Source organism: Morchella importuna (assembly GCF_003444635.1).
Source record: "Morchella importuna strain M04M26 chromosome Unknown Morimp01GS057, whole genome shotgun sequence".
NCBI lineage: Eukaryota > Fungi > Ascomycota > Pezizomycetes > Pezizales > Morchellaceae > Morchella > Morchella importuna.
In genome coordinates, this window is record NW_025763454.1 from 127,379 (window position 1) to 147,332 (window position 19,954).

Below are 19,954 nucleotides of genomic sequence, written 5' to 3' on the forward strand. Positions count from 1 at the left end.
TTATGTTTATGGTCGACAAGGAGAAGGTGGTAATGGATCCAGCTGACAGGTGACCATGGCCGGAGCTATATACGTCTTTCAGGTGATGTCGCTAACGAGTAATGCGGCTTACTGGGAAATCCCAACGCATAGTATTATATTCGAGTCTCGAGATTATGTATGTTTATGGGTCACGTCATCGGCGACGCAATCATCTTGAGTTGCTTGTCATACTATGTTCAATCATGGTCCATGATTATTGAATAAAGACCTATCTCGGGCTTCAGTACTTCTATACGTCTCTACCCCTACGTACTCCCTTTCACGCTTTTTATTTACGTAGTAAAGACCCGGTAACCTGTGAACAAAGACATCATAAGCCCGACTTTCTCATCTGTTACTACTTACTCCAAAATATATCTCCACCATATTACACCAATCAACATTTCACAGTCCCACGTGCACTCCCCAAACAACAAAACTAGCTAATTTATGGTTTTCACAAGAAAAATGTCACTCAGAGGTCGGTGGGCGGGGATAACAAACACCGTACGGTGGCTCTGGTTTATGCTCTTCTTAACCACCGTCGCTCTCATTGTTGTACTCGGTCACATCGCCTTCTTTGCCAACAAACACAAAGACACATCCGACTGGATGATTAACTGCATCCCAACTGATGCCAGTCCCTTCATCTCCGACGCCCAAGCCGCCATCACTGAGCTCAGCACCATGCCTGCTGAGCACTGCAGAGCGCTCGACCGCACCACCATCATCCTCTGCCACGGCACCGCCTGCATATCGCGTTTTGAGCCTATCGAGGAGCGCCGTTTGAAGGAGATAAATGGTTACAAGAAACACCCCGAGTCGGAGCCTACGTGTATGTTCTGGGCGAATTGGCTGAATAAAATCGTTGAGAGGTCGGAGTGCCGGTCACCGGGCGGATTAAGGGCGGAGGGGAGGATTATAAGAGGCAATGAGGGGCAGTATTTGTCAGATGTGCGCTTGTTTAGCAATACCACACTCGAGTGGACATTTGGGCGGTGATTTTATGGGCTTCTGGTTCAGATTGGGGGCTTAGAAGGGTGAATATTGTGTGTTTATCCGCTAGTTATTTCAATAAAAGCTCTTTTATATGTGGTGTTCGTTTTTCGCGGTTCTGCAATTTATGCTTGGATGCATGTATTTAGTGAACAAAAAATAACCAACGAGGCCTTTGGACTGCACACAACTGGTGCGTGTGATTTGACCAACAACCGGCGAAGATATCGAGTGATAGTCCGTGATGGGCACATGAATTCGAATTCTCGGATTCTATCTGCCTAAAATTTGGAATTTCTCCATACAATTCGTTAAGCCGCCTATGGCCATTGTCACAGGTTTAGGGTTCACGACATTTATGCCGTCCTTGAGCCACAATTGCAAACCTTACTTAAGATTTACCTACTCTTCATACTTCTACCAATCTTCCAAAATTCAGGCTTGTTAATACCGCTATTCTTATATGCTTGCCCGGAGTAATCAATAGTGCATGACTCCAGTTTGTCGGGGCCTACGTGCTAAAGCACATATCTTGTAATCTCCGGGTGATATGTAGTGACTCCGACGGCCTAAGCCACATCTTACGGTCAGAGACGATATAGTTTAGCCTAGTTGAAAATGTTGGTCTTATTCCTCCTAAAATCAATACCAATCGGGGTTATTCCTTATAATGTCGGCCTGTTCCGTCTAGTCAGCTTGTCCATCTGATATACTAAACGCCATCTAGCAAGGGCTCATACACCACACGTGTAAGGTAACGAGCAGCCAACTACATGGATGTTACAATACATATACTTGCAGGTCTGAGTATCGATTGACGCTTACCTGTCTACTAGCCCTGCGTTCGTTTTTGTCGTAGTATTAACCTGCCGCTTTGTCGGAAATATCCCTTTCAAATACAAGTAGCCATTATATATATGCACGGGCCCCCAAGTGCAAATATGGTACTTGAGTGGGTTCCATGCGGCCATCCAGAGAATATTACTATTTGGTGGATTTGCTTTAACTAATAGCAGTGCATTACCCTTCACCGGGTGCTTTAAGACGTCTCACCTGCAGAATATATGTGTGAAATACGTATATACATACAGGATGGGCAGATAGTACAGCGAAACTTCGTAATACTAGTCCATCGATCAGTTGGCCACAGGAAATGCATAGCTATAGATGAGTGTTTGGGGTAAATGGTGAGGTTAAATGGACGGATGTGAGCGCATTTGATGCGAAGTACTGCATGAGCGGGTGTCTAGACCTAAGATGAGCCTCGGGATGAAGGAGTACGGATTCAATTTGCTTACTTTGGTTATATACATTATTTGACAATTAGTATACGTGATTGAGACATTCTTCCTTGGCACTTCCCACCAGGGGGACCCCTGGAATCTGGATTTGTCGTCAGCCAGCAACTCACTGTCACACGGGATCCCGAGAGTTGTTCTACAAGAGCACGGCAAACGGGGTGCCGACACGCATTTCACCCGTATATTGGATCGGCCTATATGTCAGCCTGCGCCATTTATTTGTCAACTTGGATAAATCTGTTCATGAACTTTACAAGTGGGCGGTACACTGGTTTTATTCACGAAAAGTCAAGGCTGATAAATAAGTCAAGTATATGGCTATACCTGGATTCTCCTGGCCTAGGCGAACTATTGTTTGGTTTTGGCTAGCCTTCTTAAGGTCGTTTCGTGTGACTGTGGTACAAGTTGTGGGTTGGTGGTGGAAAACAGCAGGCTGACAGCCAGCGCAGCCCGTATCATTCTTCATTATGCCGACATCTGGAAGGACAGAGCTGCAGAGCTCCTCTTTCCCACTCTGCAGCTACATTCGCATCTACACCCCCCGCAATCCTCGCTTCTACAAGTACAGGAAGAAAGACAAGCTCAAACAAACCTTCGCGGTCCCTTTTACGTGATACGGAAACTGATGAAAGACTAGAAACAGATAAACGGAGCCTTCTTTACCCATCATATTATGGGATCAAGTCACTGCTGGTCCTGGGTCACTTCTTTTGCCATGTCCGAAGCAAACATATCTTTTGGTGAGCGTAAAGCCTCCGATGATCTGGGCTTAAATGCCTGTCATGAAGCATCTGAGGAGCCAAGGCTTAGATTTCAGAGGTTCGGATTTGAGGACAGGTAGAAAGAACTTTCTGACTAGAGACTGACAGTTATGGGAAACTAGTACTGGGACAGAGGTGTCTTTACGATGAAATTTAGTGATTCCTGTACAAGAATCAAATAGAGAGGAGAGCAAAGGTTATAAACAAGCTAGAATACACTATCGTTACTACATAACAAAGTTAAACACATGTTGGGGGTCCCTTCAAATACATCCTTCCATTAACTTGCCAATAACCGTCAATAATCATTAACACAAGCATTAGGGGCGCAAAAATCGTCACAATACAGACCTCACCGCAGCACTCTCATGCGGCATTTCCGCCTTTGGCCAGCACCTATCCACCTAAACCACCCGCCTGTCAGCAAACCTCATCTCACCCCGCCCGCACATAGAAAACCCACCTCTCTCTCACACTGCCATCCCAGCAACCACGGGCCCATCTCTGGATCTCTCCACGCCAGCGCCTCACCGGCCTCCGTCGGGAACATCCTCATCTTTCGATCCCTCTCCCGCTGTTCCTCGCCATCATGCAGATGATATAATTCCTGCTGAACGTTTCCCCTCTCGACCACTCTGGCTGTGCGCTCCTTCCTACACACTTCATACACGGCCAGCGCCGTCAATACATCCTCACGGGATCTGATGCGGCCTAGACACTCTCCAAGCACTGCCGCATCTTCGAGCGCCATGCCAGCGCCTGAGGCTAAGTATGGGAGTGTTGCATGCGCGGAATCACCGAGAAGGACGAAGGTCCCGCTGGGGTGATACCAGTGCTCTGGGGGGTGCCGAATCAGCAACTTCCATTTATGCACTTGTGTGCAGAGTGACAGAAGTTTGGGGATTCTGGGTGGGTTAGTATATCTTTGAGAATGTGGTTAACCAATGATATAGAGAAATTGGCGTTATTTACCGGGGGTCCCAGTCTTTATATAGAGCCCGCATTTCTTCGACATTGCCCTCAACCGTTGTGGCACCACCGTCGGGAATGTCGTCAGGTACTAGGAGTACCATGTTAAATTGCTTACCGCCCTTGAGTACATAATTAACTGTCTCGCGATCATCAGCGTGTCTCCCATCCCACTAGTATATCAGAAAAACCAGTTTTTTGATCATTTACCCCGCCCCCAACCACTAGAATACATACTGGAACTCTAACTAACGAACTTACCAGCATGACAATCCGGGCCCAACCAATAATTAACCTGCGGATCTTCTACAAACCCCTTCAATTCCGGATCTTTCTTCATCTCCTCCGTACTCAATAGTACTCTATATGCCAGATCTCCCGTCCTCATCGGGGGATCAACCCCACCCATCAATACCTCTCTCATCCTACTGGCAACACCATCGGCCCCCACCACCAGATCAGCATATATCTTGCTTCCGTCCTCTAGCACCACCGTGCTTTTATCCCCCCCAATCTCAACATCCATAACCCGTGCCTGACACACCACCCTCGCGCCCAGCTCCACCGCGCGTTCCAAAAGACACTTATGCAGCCCGGCCCTATGGAAATCCCAAAAGGGCGAACCGTACCGCTTCGCAGCCTCGTGGAAGTCCATTGATGCTATGTGCTCCCCTTTCCAGCTGATCATGTTCACCTGTTTTGGCAGGGTAGCATGTTGCATGAGGGAGGGCGCGAGGCCCCAGGAAATAAGGAGGCGCGAGGCATTGGGGAGGATTTGGATTCCGGCGCCAATCTCGCCGATGGTCGTTGCGCGCTCAAGGACTGTTACATGGTGGCCGGCGAGGCAGAGCGTGATGGCGGCAGAGAGGCCACCGAGTCCCGCGCCGACTATGATGATCTAAAAGGCGGTTAATGGGTGTGTGGAGGGGCGGAGAGCGATAAACATACGTTGAGAGAGATGGGGGATTTGCTGTGTGACATTGTCTTTTCCTTGTGGTACGGTTACACTGCTAATGATGGGGTACTTTTCAACGGCGCTCTGGAGCTGGAGCTGGAGCTGGAAACAGGGTGTGGCAATGGTATTTTTGCAGAATTGAAAATACTTGGTAACAGGCAGAATAAGGCGGGAAGGCAAGTATTAAACCTCCAAAGCCTAAAACTTTAAATACGCAGAGATGACCCTTTTCCTGTACCCAAGGGAGGCAAGAACAGCAGTTGATGGACTTTCCCCAAGTGGCCATTGATCTTGCATCTCGATAGAGTAGCACGTCGCGAATGGAATCGCAGGGAGATAGAGTATCGCCCATCATGCGACAGCTTGCATCGTGTACTTTACGAAGCAAGTACCATCCCCACCGAAGTGCTCTTCTTCTCGCTCTGCGTGAATACCAATACTTTACATCATAACGTATCACACACCTCCTTAGGCAGTCGAGATGGCTATCAACGGATTACTAAACGTGGCAGTCAATCCGTCGTCGCTTAGGGACGGAGGGGGGGGATGCAGACGATCGAGTCGAGAACGAGGCGAGGAGCTGCACATGTAGGTCTTTGGAGCTGTCAGTCAATCTATGCGGGTATTTATTAGGTATTCTAGCATGCAGAAGGCGTCTACTATTGCTCTCGAGTACTCGCGGTAGGCATGAAGAACCTGAACATCGTTTTTCTGGTAACAACCACTTTGACCCCTGCTAGCGCGTTTTTTATGTTCAGGTTTTTCATGCCTGCCGCGAGTACTCGAATCCCTGTTGATGGTATGAGACTCGTTGAGTACCGAGCAAAGCACGGTCCAGTTTTAAAAACGTCAGGTCTTAGGAGCACTTCAATTGCGCCGTTCGGGATAAAAGTTCCCTTTAAGTACTCGTAATTTCATAGCGTTTGTGAACACAGCTGGGTCTGCTGCATACACCAAAATCTGGAGCCTTATGCAGGATTTTGCGGGTATGCAACCCAGTTGTGTTCACAAACGCTATTATATGTTAACATAAGGGATAAATATAGTTTATTTGTGCCGCAATACCACATCATTTGTTTTAGGAAAGGTGCTTGGCTTAAACCGGTCAACTAATCTTTAGTTCAACCCTAACGCTATGTATTTCAAGCAGAAATTATTGGTAGGACCTCTCATTTGCCCAACTTATAAACACGCGCTGAAAAAATTGAACTCTGTGTAGAGCTTTCCGCCTGAGGGACTAGAAAATACATGATTTCGAAATGATTTTATTTTAACTATCTATGTAGCTATGTGAAATCCCAATTAAGGTTTCACTTCCAGCTTTGTCAGTACCTACGGGGGCGGAGGTTTAAGGTCTTCCTTTGACTTGGACATCATCTCACCAGCGGGACTAGGCAGCAGCGCACCCGCGGGATATGGGTTCTTGCTCTTAAAGTCGTCGCAGATCTGTTCCATGGTGACCCATTCCACGCCCTCGTGCTTATTGATGTGCTCGATCAACCTTTCCCCACGTTAGACATCAATCAAGTCAGACCAGAAAAAGGAACAATACCTCTCGTGCATCAAAAGTACATGCGGCCGCCCGGACACATCGGGTGTATTGTCATCGGGAAGATAAACTCGTCATACTCGCGATAGAAGTAGTCGAAGTGGTCCCTCCAGATGTCTTCGACGTCTCTGGGGTTGGTCCATCCGCCGCCATAGCCACTCCCCTTGATGAACATCATAGGCGGCAGGTCGTCAATGTACCAGCTCCCTGGGATCTCGACAAGCCCGGTCTCTTCGCCCCTAACGAGCGGCTTCATCCACTCGTCAGCGCTCTTGGTGTAGTCGATCTTGGTCCACGAGTCGCCCTTGCGCAGGTAATAGGCCTGACAGTCGTGGTGCGACATCGAGTGGTCGTACTCGATCCCGTATTTGAGAAGCAGCTCCGTGCCCTCCGCTGAGCACTCCCACCACGGGACGACGTTGCCGCGCGGCGGCTTACCGCAGAACTCGGTGATGAGGCGGAACGACTTGTCGAGGACGTCGCGCTGCTGCTCCCAGCTCATGTCCACAGGGTTCTCATGCGAGTAGCCGTGTAGGCCGCTTTTTTTTTTTTAGCGCTTCATGTTAGCTCAATTGCACACCATAGATGAGTTTGGAAATGGGGAGAGGAACATCTCGTGCCCGGCATCCCGGATCATGGCGCATTCCTCTGGAAACGTCTCGAGAGAGTGACCGGGAATGAACCAGGTGGTTTTGATGTTATATTTTTCGAAGAGCTTGAGGAGGCGGCGAACACCGATGGTGCCGGCCCAGAGACCGCGCGAGATATCGCTGGTGGAGTCCTCACCGCCGTAGGAGCCGAGCCAGCCGGCGACGGCATCAATGTCGATGCCGTAGGTGCAGAGAACGCCTTGGATATGCTGGTTAGTAAGATCTAGGAAGGGGAGTATGGAAGAGATATACGTTTCTTGCCCATTGTGGAGTTTAGAGAGGGGAAGAATGGGAATTGCGGCGCGGGGAGCTCTCTGATCGACTGTAGGGGTGGGGGACATGGTCACGGTATTTATACGCAGGTTACGTACTTTTCTATCCACTCATCTCAGGTCAAGCTTCAGCTTTCAGCTCTCATTCTCTCTTCGCAGATACGAGATGTGAGACTCAATGGGGGGAGTGGGAGAGCTTCCGCCATGTGCTGGGGTGTTTTAGCTATCACTTATCGGCTTATCGATAAGAAGAAGCAACCCCCGCTGCGCCATGGAACGTCCCGTGCACTAGAGTAACTACCAGCTGGCCTTGCCGAATGGAGCTCCGTACGCCCAGGAAGACAATGTCAACCGGAATCTCTTCTCTTTCAGTTGACCCGAATTTTCAAAGGAATGCTCATGCAGCTAAAGTTGTGTCTGCTTCTGCAGCTGACATGTCACTTTCTGATAAATACCCAATGCTAAATATTCAGTCCTCAAGTATTTCTCAGTCTGCATCTTGAAGATGCCCTTTTTATCAATAGTTCAACGCGCTCAGGACAGACTCTTAGCTGCAGGAGTTTCCTTTTCACTTTGAAAATGGAAAACGAGGATCAACTGAAAGTCTCTATTGTCGACGGGTTTTCAAAAAAATTAAGTCGTAGACTGCATCTGGTTCAATTGATAGGACATGGAGAATACCGATATCTGCCAAGTAGAATATCTACTCTACATTCGGAATACAACCCAATCACCTTGCATCGATTGTGGCCGACCGAGCCAGTACTCCTTCTATCGCTCACCTTTGATGGGTGGAGTACTATATGTACAGTACGATGCCAGTCGTGAGCGTCAGGCGCAACAACCTTTTCACGGCGGGTTGGTACACAAGATATTAAATGTCAAATTATTGTTATTTATCTACTATTTCACAACTATACAAAAATTCAGCTCTCCAAATGATCAATTGTGGTTGCTGTGCTGGTATCCGTGATGGTTCGGGGGGCGTTGCGACGCCGCGCCTGACGTTCACGACTGGCATCGTACTGTACATACCTACATGGCTGGGTTTGAACGGGGTCCACAAGCGCGTACCGTGCAGCGAGTACGTTCCGACCTATTTTCACGGCCCGAACGTGGAGCCCGTTCAGCAAATCATAAGATTTCAACCGTGCACAGTGTACCTACAGCTCAATGAATTTCCCATATTACTCATATTACTTTGGGCCACCCGCTCAATCCAGCGCGACCTCGTGTCCGCCATCTAATCTAATGGTAAAGTGGAAGCCGAAGTGGCCAATTGATTGTGCTGGTGTAATTATGGTCTGGTATCCCGAATGCAATGAACTCTGTAAGCAGCGGTAACTATGTGGCGTAGATAATTAGGTTGGCCTTGCTGAACAGGGCACGCAACAGTAGTGCAAGCCCGGATAGTCTATGTAGATGCCCAAACCGTCTGGAGGAGGGTGAGGATACGACGGGATTGGGCAACCAATTGATAGCAATTTTTCAACGCCACACCTCCGCAATAATTCTACCGATAGCTGTACTTGTTTACCACGAAACGAACCAGAAAATGCAGTTGCTCGGGGCAAGGATTATTTGTATGGAGTGGCGGTGATCCCTCATACAAACTATCCCTGTTTCCGTCACTTGCATTTTCTGGTTCTTTTCGTGGTAAACGAGTAGACATTTGCATTTTCTGGTTCATACCGCTAAATATCGAGTTATTCGGGGGGTTGCCAAGGCAAAAAGCTGAGGATCTTCACCTTTAGAGGCAGAGATCTTCAATAAAACAGCCCTCTTCTGCAGGATCTAAACTAAATGTAGTTTAGCAGCTGAGCTTGGCAACCCCCCGAATAACTCGAGATTTAGCGGTATGCTTGTAAGCAAGTAGGAGCGGAAGGTGGGGAAGGCATCTCACAACGGGAATATATAGCGACCTATCTCTTTTAAATAAAAGAAATGAAATACCTTCCCCACTAGCTAGAGTAGAGTCCGCTCACTCGAGTATCAATACCTCACCGACTTATCAATCCGCTCAAAATGACCTCCAGCGTAAGTATCTTGCACCCTCCCACTGCCTTCCATACCAGCTAAGACCCGGCCAGTTCTCCCTCAAAGACCGCACCGCTCTCATTACCGGCGGCGCACGTGGCTGCGGCCTCTCCTTCGCCGAAGGTCTCGCCGAAGCCGGTGCCGACATTGCAATCTTCGATATCATCCCGCCCTTACCGTCCTTCCACACAATTGCCGCCACGTACAACGTCCGCACCGCATACTACTTCGTCGATGTCTCGTCCCCCGCCTCACTACAAGCGGGCTTCGACCAGTTCGTGAAGGACTTTGAAGGCCGCCTTGACATCTGCGTGCCGACCGCGGGGATCAACAAGAATGTGAGCTTCCTGGAGACTAGCTATGAGGAGCACCAGAAGCTGCTGGGCGTGAATGTGCTGGGTGTGTATCACACTGCGCAGCTGGCTGCGGGGCAGATGGTGAAGAATGGGACGAAGGTGGGGTCAATTATTGTCGTCGCGAGTATTGCGAGTTATATGGCGATTAGGTCCCAGAATTCGAGTGCGTACTGCGGGACGAAGGGCGCAGTGAGGGCGATGGTGCCGCCGATTGCGGCAGAGTTGGTGGAATATGTTGGTTTTCCCCTCTTCTCTTTTTTTTTTTTTGTAGATTTGGATACTGACGGCAAGGGGCGGAAAAGGGGATACGGGTCAACAGTATATCGCCAGGGTATGTGCGCACCGAGATGACGGCACCTTTCCCGCATCTGTTGGAGAGCTGGAAGGGCGAGATTATGAACGGGAGGGTGGCGGAGCCTGAGGATATTAGGGGCGCCTGTATATTTTTGGCCAGTGATGCGAGTAAGTATATGACCGGACAGGATCTGTGTATTGATGGCGGGGTTACGAAGTGGTAATGAGTGTACTTGTTGGAGTTTTTGTTAATGGATCGGCACTGAGAGCTCATTTATGATGTTGAATTGACACTGAGTGATGTTTGACTACTTTAAGCCTGAGTGATGTTGGGTGTTGAGTTATCCTTAGTCTCGTACCCAGCCCGTTACTTGCAGCAAGCTCTGGAAGCATGGAAGCAGACGGGACGAGCCTGAGTTATCCTCTATGACCCGGAATGCTGTGTGACCCTATATATTTGCGCAGACTAATGAGTGATCCGTTATTGATTTGGAACATAAAGTGACTCATTATGATGTAGAACCCTTAAGAATGAGCTTTGGCGAATCAAAGAGCTGAGTGCTTCTTCGTGATATAGAACACCGGCCTCATGACCCTTTATGACTTAAAATTCGAGTGCTCTTCTGTGCCGCAGAGCGCCGATGAGTGAGCCCTGGTGATTCAAAGCATTGGGTGACTCTCTGTGATCGAATGCTGAGTGCTCATTTATGATGCGGAGGAATGAGTGACCCCTTATGATGCAAATAGTGAGTGAGTGAGTGAGCTTTGGTGACTCGAAATACTGTGAGATCCTCCATGGCGAAACGTTCTTCATGGCACATCGACTGACTGTGAGACAAATGTAGGAGATGACAAGGGGACCCCGTATTCAAAGGCCGGGTATTCAACTCTCCCAATGACAACGAGGTTGAACACCTCATATTCTAGCTTTATAACGAGATACATGTATCTCTCATGAACCGGCCGCCATCTTCCCTGCATCGACTTCTACAATGATCCTGTCTCTTTTAAAGTTGGCGCAGTGATAGTGGTTCTCTTTCAGGCTTAGTTGGGGCATTCAGCTCATTGGGCAAATCGTCACTCTTTGTGCCCGACCTAATATGTACTTCGCATATCTGTTACCCGTTCAACCATCACACACGAGCATCGTTGGAAAGGAGTTGTATAAAGAGCAATAATCCAAGTTCGATTGGTAAGTCATTAACATAATCATCATACAGAATCATAACTAAATACAGGATATCCGGCTAACCCCACAAACAATAATAACACAAAGGAAAGAGAAAGATAGAATAATTGACAAAGAAAGTATAAAAAAAAAAAAAAAGTCCCGACATGTTATTAAATCTACCTCCTCCTACTCGTACTCCCACTCCTACTTCTTCTTCGTCTCCTTGCTTCTGCAATCTTTCTCCTCTCCCTCTCATCTTCACTGTCCTCACCCGCCACCGTTGTCGGACTCGTCACTCTAATCTCTGGGTTCATCACCGCCTGGTAATGAACACCGTTCTCCTCATCCGGATACAGTGGCTTTCCCACCTTCGGTGGCTTTGGCGGTGGTGCCGGAGGCGGCGAGAATAAGGGCTGCTCGGCAGGATGTAAGGGATACTGCACGATCTGTTCAATAGGCGAGAAAGGTCGCTGCGACGGATGCACCATCTCCTTCTGCCGTACGTCCGTCCATTCTGCCTCTGCGCGCTGAATCTCAGCACTAAGTTCCGCGATCCCAGGAGCCTCGTCTAGTTCCTTGTTCGGTAGTGGCGGAGGCGAGTTGAAGGAGGATGAGGACGACGATGAGAACGTCGGCCGCATAGGTGTTAGTGCGGTGTCGGGGTTGTTGAGCTTCTCAATCATTACCATCTTACCAGCACATTCACGCACCAGCTTCGCAGTTTCCCGCATGCCTAGATACCGCCGTGTATTCGTTGAGACGTCCGCAAGCCGGTTCCACTCATTCAGTGCAAACTCGCCCACGCCGACCTCGACGTTGAAGCGGTAGTAGTCTTCGCGAGATACTCCCATCTTCGCGAGGCCTGGGCGACCGCCGTCTTCAGGGTCGATCAGTGCCCGATGGACACGCTCGCAGTCGTCGAGCTTAGCCATCAGCTTACGCCGTGCTTCGGTAAAGTCCTCAAAGGGCGTTGCGATGATGCCCTCCCACCATGGCTGTCGCTCACCCGTGCTATGGGCGTGACTGTGATGGTGGCGGGAGGTGGATGCGGGCGTAGGACCGTCGGGGCGTTTTCCGGTCCCGATAGAGATAAAGACAGAGATCTCATCGTCAGGGTACTCGTGCAAGTGTGCTTCCTCAAGGACCTGCTGCGCGGGGTTGTACCGACCGCTGCCTTCGTCCAGGAATGTGTTTTGTCCGACAGTGATTGGTTTGAAGGCACTGAGGGTTGCGGAGGTGGCACGGCCAGCTTGCCAGATGGTGCAGTTATAGCTGGGGACAGACTCGCCGCGGGAAGGGTATGTCCGCAGGAGCGCTGGCGGGTTTGAGCTGTTGGGCGGCGTTCCTTTGTACACGGCTGTTACGAACGTCTTGCATGCGCCTGGTCGGGTATCAAGAAGTGGTGCCTCGGCGTTTCCTTGTCCCCGAGTCCGTCGTGATGGGTTACTTGGTGAGCCGCGGCGTCCACGTGTCGGCTCTTCAGAGTCGTGCGAGGAACTGCGCCGTCCACGCCACGAGTTTGTGCGCTTATTCTTGATATGCGGTGGGGGCGGGCTCGGCGGGGGCGGCGAGTGCGGGATGATCTTGTCAAAGTCGAAGCGTGTACTCTCTCGGACACAGTGCTTGATGGCATCCTCCAGGCGTGAAGACTTGAACAGTGTCTTGCCGTACGGGACCCCCATGACGGTCTTGTCGGTGATGAAGACGTAGCGGGTTAGCTCGACATAGTATTCCTTGCATGACTCAATATCCATACGCATGCGTCCGAGCATGAGCGCAATCAGGCCGCCCGTACCCGTTCCCCCGATGATGTCAAAATAGTCGCAAGGGCGAGGAAGCTCGGACGGTGATTTCGGACCCTTTCCGTTGTGCGTCTGCACGTAGATCTGGTGCATCAGTTCGCCCAGGATGACCAGAATAGAGTATCCCCTAATACCACCGCCATCTAATCATTTCCAATTCACCCGTCACGTCAGTACAAGCACATTCCAACCGCCCCATGATCATCTTCTATTTTCACCCACCAATCGGAACATACCTAACGACAATATGCGCAATTTCCTCTTTGTCTTCACCGGAGTGACTATTTTCGCTGGCTTGGCTCCCTTGTCTTTGCGCTTCTCCTTCTTTCGTGGCCTCTCGCCGCCGTGGGAGCTGGTGGTGGTGGCCGATTTGTCATCGAGGCTTACGCGCCCGACGTCCGACGAGTCTCCCTCCAGCTCAGCGAAGCCATGGTGTGTCTCCTTTGTGATGTTGTATGCTCCTGCCTCGATCTCCTTTGGTGGTAGCGGGGGTGGCGGGGGATGCGATGGCCGTTTTTCGATGTAGTATGAGGCCGTCGCGGGGTTGTAGCTGTAGCCGTCACGATTTGCGGTGCTCATTGTGTTTGCAGTTCTTTTTGATGGATGGCGTAGATACAGAGATGGAAGGAAGGAAGAGAGGAAACAGAGAGAGAGAGAGGGGGGGGGGGGGTGGGTGGGGTGGGATGATGGGAATGATATCTACTCTATGACAGTATGAGTACATGATAGAAGTACCACAGTAATTAGGCCGAAGAAGCTGCAGGTGCTGGCTCGTGAGACATTCAAAACCAGCAAAGCCGCCCACCACAGACAGCACTGGCAGCATAGAGTAGAGTACATGTAGTTTGAGTCGCACAAGCGCTGACGACGTTTGCAATCTAGCTTGTGAGTGGACCGGGGACTGGTGGCTGTGTTGTTGTGTCCCTGGGTCCAAAAAGGTTCTCGGCGTTCGTCATTGGTTGCCACACGTGGCTACCTACCTAAACGAGCCCTCTCTTGCTCACAAACCCCACCAGGGTCGATGCTGTCTGCCCTACCGTACTGGGCTGTGTAAAATTAAACCTGAAGCTTCTTGCTCTCCTCTACCTATCTACGCACTCTACTCTACACACTCCTCTGAGTACAACCTAGGTACACCAACACTTCTCACACTTCTCAGCTGGCTTCTGCACTTGTTTTACTCCATGTCCCAATCACTCCCCCCACCCCGGTACCCACTCCGTCATCATCACTCCCTCACGATCCCCCCCCCCCCCCCCCCAACAATCATCAAACCAGATACTCAACCACCCCCTACCCCTTAGCTACATATCCAGAAACAAAAACAAGCAGGTACCAAGCTCGTTTTCCTGTTTCTCGTCCTCTCGCTCGCTCGCTTGCCGCCCATCCGCCCGCCACCAATGCAGCAGGGGTAGTAGTTAAAGTATGATCGCCGCGCACCCTACACTCCAGGGAGCGCAGGATTCAAATCCTTGGCGCATGGCGTGTCACTCGCGACTGGGTGATGTAAGCAGCAATCCGGGCGATCGGGGCGAACTGAAGTTGAAGTGCACTTTAGATTTCATGCGGTCAGCAGAGTAGTTAGTCCCTGCAGATTTGAAAGAGGGGCCGAGGCCGGGCGAATAGGCTTTGCGGGAGATGTCTCCTGCCCTGGAAAAGATTTGAGATAATGGTGAGATCTCACATAACGTGTGGTGGCTGACTACATATATCATGTAGATTGTAGATTGTAGAGAGATAAGACATTCCCGCGGCTGAATAATGTGCGGGAATTGAGGCAGATTAGGACCCGCGTTTAACTACCATCGATTTGGGGATTCCGAGGAGTAATAGTAGTAGTATTAGTATTAGTAGTACCAATGGTGACAATTAACGTGTAGGGCGGTGTCTATAGAAGTACGGTTTGCAATTGGACCGTATACATGTTACAGGTAACCTCCCAACCAATGCCCCCGCTCTGTCAATCCAGTACACTTCCTAGTGAGGTCCACCACGCGCAGCGCACCACCACCGATTGAGGGCCAAGACCTGACTTCTCAGAATTCTAGAGTTAAGCCCTCACATTGCGGCTGAGTGGCCCCAGCGCCAAGCGATCCAATCAGCGGGGGTTATCGTTGACGGGGGATCCCCAGTTGAGGTTGATTTTTTAAGGTTTTGCTACGTCTGACCATCTCGTCGAGGATTAGAAATGCCTTCCAGAATAGAGCCCTTACTAGCCACAGCAGAAGCAGAGTTAATGTCGAACACGAGAAACGGAAAAGGGCACTCGAGAAAAAAACTTCACTTACTTATTTCAAACCCATTGCGCAACCGAAATACAAATACCACGCAACTCTCTCTCTCGAGCTATATATAAATCTCATACGATATCTACGTATCCCATTACGAATCTCCCCGAATATAGCATCACGACCACAAGGCACCGCGCTGCCAACGTTCCCGGGGGTTGCACGTGACGCGGTGGACGCGCGTATGAGTCGAGTGAGGGACCATGATTCTACCTCTCGCGGAATACGGGGTCGCAGTCTAGTTTGAGAAGGAGTTCTGTACGGTGTGCTAGAGTTATGGTTAAAAGCTAAAAGTGGCCCCCTGATCGGAGGAGTGTCCGGTTGTGTAGTCACCCCCGGTCATATTACGTGCCCGGATAGATCTGCGCCGGTGGTTAGGATTCGGCTAGACAGACGAACAACCTCCGGTCGTACATAAGTCAAATCGGGACAGTGATTCAAATTAGTGTACTCAAAGGCCCCGACCGGCCTTAGCGCGTGGTCAAATGAGGGGTGGATTTTTGGTCTAGTCGGACCGCGCAGTGTTGTATGTAAAGTTTTCTGCGATAGAGAATATATTTCGGATGCTGTTATAACCATGAAGAACCGCTGGCGGCTGTCTTTAATCCATCTGGTAATGTTGTCGCTCTAGGACCAGACAAGTGAACGTTATCACAACATTTGTCGCTCGTTTATGTGCCTTCTCTGCCGGTGGGTGTTGATAACGACTGCCAGAAAAGGTGCCGCAATCGTGATCTGTGATTATTCCCAGGCCGTGGCTGATGGGTAGTTGCATTCCTTAATGGCCTGGGCCAGCTAGTAGATAGACGGTTTCAGGCGCTCGGTGTTCTGATTAGCCCATCGTGGATCTGATTCTCTTTCGAGGACTTACTCTTTCTCTGATGGGAGTATTTAATTGATAGATTGATTGATAATTCATTAATTGTTTGCAGCGATAGGAGGATGGAAGGATGATGGTTGGATTTCTCGGTTAACTTTTATAATATGTCACAAACGAACACCTATCCTCAAATATTTACAGCCACGTAACCTCTGCGACGTGTTTGATACCCAAACAAATAACAAGACCTCAATCTATAAGATAATTCGCAGCTTGGAAGTACAAGGCAACAGAGCGGAGAGACAATTGCATCATAGACCATCACTCGACAATGTTTCTTCGCGTGGATAAGCAACCAGATGCAAGTCCCCCATAGTACATGTCGGTGTGGCCTAAATAAACCATAAAAAAGCAGAATTAGTTAGGCTCGTAGTTTAGTTCAAAGCACGCAGTAGGGCATGCAATCAACTGTCAAGACTCCCAAACCGCGAGTGATACACTATGATTCCATTGTCACAGCAAACCAAAAATTTCAAAACTCAAAACCTCAAAATTTATTTTATCTCCCCCAAACTCTCACACGTGTATAACCAAACTACGCTAAACTAAACTATTCACTCCAACCCCCACATCTAACAAGTGCCCAAAGCCGCAGCAGTGGTGCTGCCCAACCCAACCCAAGCCCTCATGGCGTTGATAATCGCAATATCTCTGTGCACTCTGGTGTATTTTCCAGCGGTCAAAGTGTACGAGCAGGCGTTAGCCACATAGGCGGTATCCTTTGGCACACCCAAGCATCCGGAGGTGCTCTGGGAGCCAGTGTACAAGGAGCAGTCAGAGAGACCGTCGGGGAAGCCGGCGGCGCCGTTGTCCATGAACATGTATGAGGAGAGGACGAGCTTGATCTGCCAGTCAGCGTCGGTGCGGGAGAAGAGCTGGACCTCGAAGGCGCGGTGCTTGGCGGCGTCCTTGTCCTTGATGAGGACGGAGCCCTTGTCTTGCATGTCACGGGATGAGGAGCCCTGTTTTAAGATAATGTGTTAGTACATCTCTCATCACATGAGGTGCGGAAGAGGGGTCTTACGGCATTCTGCTGGTCATGGTCATCATTCTGGATCGCGAATCTGGAGGCGGGGATAATCCACGAGCCACAGATGGGCATCTCCTTGGGGTAATCGGAACTCCAGATCTTGACCTTTGCGACCTCGGCATCGCTGAGACCAGCGGCCTTCAACTTGGTATCAAAGTTAGTGTACCACGACCACTCTCCGCCATCACAAGCCAAGAGTGAAGCCTCTCCTCCGAGAATAACCTCCAACCAGGTGATCCAATCAGCTGGCATAGAGCCTCCGAGTTTTTTCCTGACAAGGCCGAGGATTACGGCTGTAGAGGCGGGACCAATGTGCTTAGCGGCATCCATACGGAAACCGGAGAAACCGATTGACATGAGGTCGACAAGATAGGTTGCAATACGGTCCTGGACGTATGGCTTCTCGGTGTTCAAATCAGTGAGACCAACAAGCCATCCCTTGGTAATGATGTTGCCGTCGGTCCAGGAGCTGAGGGATCGCTCGCAGTGGAAATCGGTGGGACCGTAAGGAACAGAGGGGAACTCGAAAGTGGGGCGGGTGCTGGTGAAGGGGTTGATGAGGAAGGTGTTTCTGGGTATGTTAGCGGAGCTATTCGTCTAATGAACTATGAGAGGGGAAAGCGTACCCAGAAGTGAAGTATGGGGAGCCATCAGTGGCGTTGTGGCCGCTGTACAAGTTGCAGTCACTAACTCTGTGGTTCTGCATGTCTACAGATTGTTAGTCATTATCATCAAAACGATACACGAAAAGACTGTTCTTACCAGTTCCCTGACCAACCATGTGGTTCGCCACAGCATCGGCGTAAACTCTGACACCTGCGGTTCTACACGCCTGAATCATAGCTCTCAACTCAGCCCTGGTTCCCATTCTAGAGTGCAATCTGTACGAAACAGGCTGGTAAACAAAGTACCACGGCCTGAACTGGTTATCCGTCTCGTAGTAGTTGCTTCCCCAGACGTGTTCAGTGGGGGGCCAAATCTTGACACCCATGTACCCAGCCTTTCCAAGGAACGAACACTCAGACGCAATATCATTGTATGGCCATCCAAACAACTCAACAATACCACCCTTTTGTCCGTTGCTGAAGGTGCTCAATGCAGCGGTCAGTGCCGCATTCTGCCAGATGAAGTTCAACGGCTCAAGCACGAGCTTCTTTCCACTGGCGGAAGTGACGGTGATAGCAAGAGTAGATGTAAGAGAAGAAGAAACCTGGAAGGAATTGCTGGACTGCGAGTTACCACCGAAGTTATAGGTCAGGGTCTCTCCTGTCCTGCTCGCAGCGTTGACGACAACCACAGCAGCAGTGCGACCGGAGTTGTACTGGATATCAGCATATCCAACCAAGTCCCTGTAGTTCTGGAAAGTAGAAACGTATGTGGAATCGCCCTCAGGGGGAGTCTGCCAGCGGCGGTTCTCTGAAGAGTCGGCGATAGTGTAAACGCTGTCTCCGGAGCAGCTATCAAGGCCGTTCCAGTTTCCGCAGCCTGAAGGCGAAGTTGGAGCGGCTTCGCTAGGAACGGAGCTGAGGGTGATGGCAGGTGGCTGGGATGGAGAGACGGCGCCGGTGCCAACGGGGACGGTGGTGGTGGCAGAGCTTCCCGCGGCGGTAGTGGAAGAAGAGCTGGTCACGACCGGTGCTGCGGTGGTTGTGGTGGAGGAGGAAGCTACTGCAGTTGTGGAGCTGGTGCTGGAGGTCGCAGACGCGGTGCTGATCGTATAGTTGATCGAGTTTCCAGGGTCGTAGTAGCTATTAAGTTGTTAGGTTATACAGACCACCCATGCAAGGCAATGATCGACTTACCTGCTACCGCTAACGTCATATTTGATATAGAACTGGGTAGCCCCTGTCGCGGTTCCCGAAAAGGTCCAGGTCTCGTAACCACTGCTACCGGCTGCAGAGTAAGACGCGGAGATCACCTGGGTAGAGGTCCATGAGCTGCCAACGGCATAGACAACTGTGACGACTTTGGTGTATGCGATATTTTGAATCTGAGCTTCACATCAGCACCTAATATCATCACCCAGAAAGATATGGAAGAAACGTACATTAATAGATCCAGCAAGAACGCCATTTGTGTAGGTATAGCTAATGAGCGAAACCTGAGTAGCTCTCTTCTCGAGTAGCGGTTTCCCGTCAATCACGAGGGAGAAAAGAGCGAGGATATAGAGGAACAAAGAGTTCCTGAAAGCTTGACCAAGCATGTTGATTTCAAAGTCCTGATACGCTCTTGAAGTTGAGATGCTCGTGGCGAATGGAGAGCACTGTTCTTCTGGAAATCCGTCCTGTTATATAAAATTCCAGCGGTCAGAAATTTTCTTTGATGCTCATCTCTACCCCGCAAGCAATAGCTGTTCACAGACATTTCCCCACATGCACATCTCGCGCAGGTACTGAATATGCTCATGTTCATCATGCTCCATCCCTGGTCCCGGCCGGCCGCTTGCTACGCGATGTTGGTACATAATATATATAGCGTAGGGTAGAGTTGAAGGTTATTCCGGCTCCAGGGCGGGGGGGGAATAACTTTGTCAAGGGAGTCGGAGAGAACTGGTAGTACTCACCAGTAACGGTGTGCGCCGAGGCTTTCACTCCATTTAGCCGTAACAGGCTTGGCCTCCCA

General features: G+C 50.0%; 6 protein-coding genes across 6 annotated transcripts; 2 read left to right on the forward strand and 4 right to left on the reverse strand.

Annotated features, from left to right (window-relative positions):
- Positions 1-489: 489 nt before the first annotated feature.
- Positions 490-1,023, forward strand: LAJ45_11138 (uncharacterized protein; the record flags this gene model as incomplete). Its single annotated transcript, XM_046120649.1, has 1 exon — positions 490-1,023. One exon carries the CDS (start codon positions 490-492, stop codon positions 1,021-1,023), a length of 534 nt encoding a protein of 177 aa, XP_045966172.1.
- Positions 1,024-3,359: 2,336 nt separating this feature from the next.
- LAJ45_11139 (uncharacterized protein) lies at positions 3,360-5,029 on the reverse strand (the record flags this gene model as incomplete). The annotated part of the gene is made up of 6 exons (XM_046120650.1): positions 3,360-3,363; positions 3,431-3,483; positions 3,543-3,984; positions 4,052-4,187; positions 4,310-4,946; positions 4,997-5,029. 6 exons carry the CDS (start codon positions 5,027-5,029, stop codon positions 3,360-3,362), a joined length of 1,305 nt encoding a protein of 434 aa, XP_045966173.1.
- A 1,276-nt stretch (positions 5,030-6,305) lies between these two features.
- Positions 6,306-7,467, reverse strand: LAJ45_11140 (uncharacterized protein; the record flags this gene model as incomplete). The annotated part of the gene is made up of 6 exons (XM_046120651.1): positions 6,306-6,316; positions 6,386-6,504; positions 6,556-6,557; positions 6,677-7,091; positions 7,164-7,401; positions 7,455-7,467. The coding sequence occupies 6 exons, from the start codon at positions 7,465-7,467 to the stop codon at positions 6,306-6,308; spliced, it is 798 nt and encodes a 265-aa protein (XP_045966174.1).
- Positions 7,468-9,499: 2,032 nt separating this feature from the next.
- On the forward strand, positions 9,500-10,385 carry LAJ45_11141 (uncharacterized protein; the record flags this gene model as incomplete). Its single annotated transcript, XM_046120652.1, has 3 exons — positions 9,500-9,511; positions 9,565-10,101; positions 10,170-10,385. 3 exons carry the CDS (start codon positions 9,500-9,502, stop codon positions 10,383-10,385), a joined length of 765 nt encoding a protein of 254 aa, XP_045966175.1.
- Positions 10,386-11,508: 1,123 nt separating this feature from the next.
- On the reverse strand, positions 11,509-13,713 carry LAJ45_11142 (uncharacterized protein; the record flags this gene model as incomplete). Its single annotated transcript, XM_046120653.1, has 2 exons — positions 11,509-13,277; positions 13,371-13,713. The coding sequence occupies 2 exons, from the start codon at positions 13,711-13,713 to the stop codon at positions 11,509-11,511; spliced, it is 2,112 nt and encodes a 703-aa protein (XP_045966176.1).
- Positions 13,714-16,874: 3,161 nt separating this feature from the next.
- LAJ45_11143 (uncharacterized protein) lies at positions 16,875-19,754 on the reverse strand (the record flags this gene model as incomplete). The annotated part of the gene is made up of 7 exons (XM_046120654.1): positions 16,875-17,264; positions 17,327-17,903; positions 17,959-18,040; positions 18,095-19,080; positions 19,135-19,322; positions 19,380-19,616; positions 19,695-19,754. 7 exons carry the CDS (start codon positions 19,752-19,754, stop codon positions 16,875-16,877), a joined length of 2,520 nt encoding a protein of 839 aa, XP_045966177.1.
- Between the last annotated feature and the right edge of the window lie 200 nt (positions 19,755-19,954).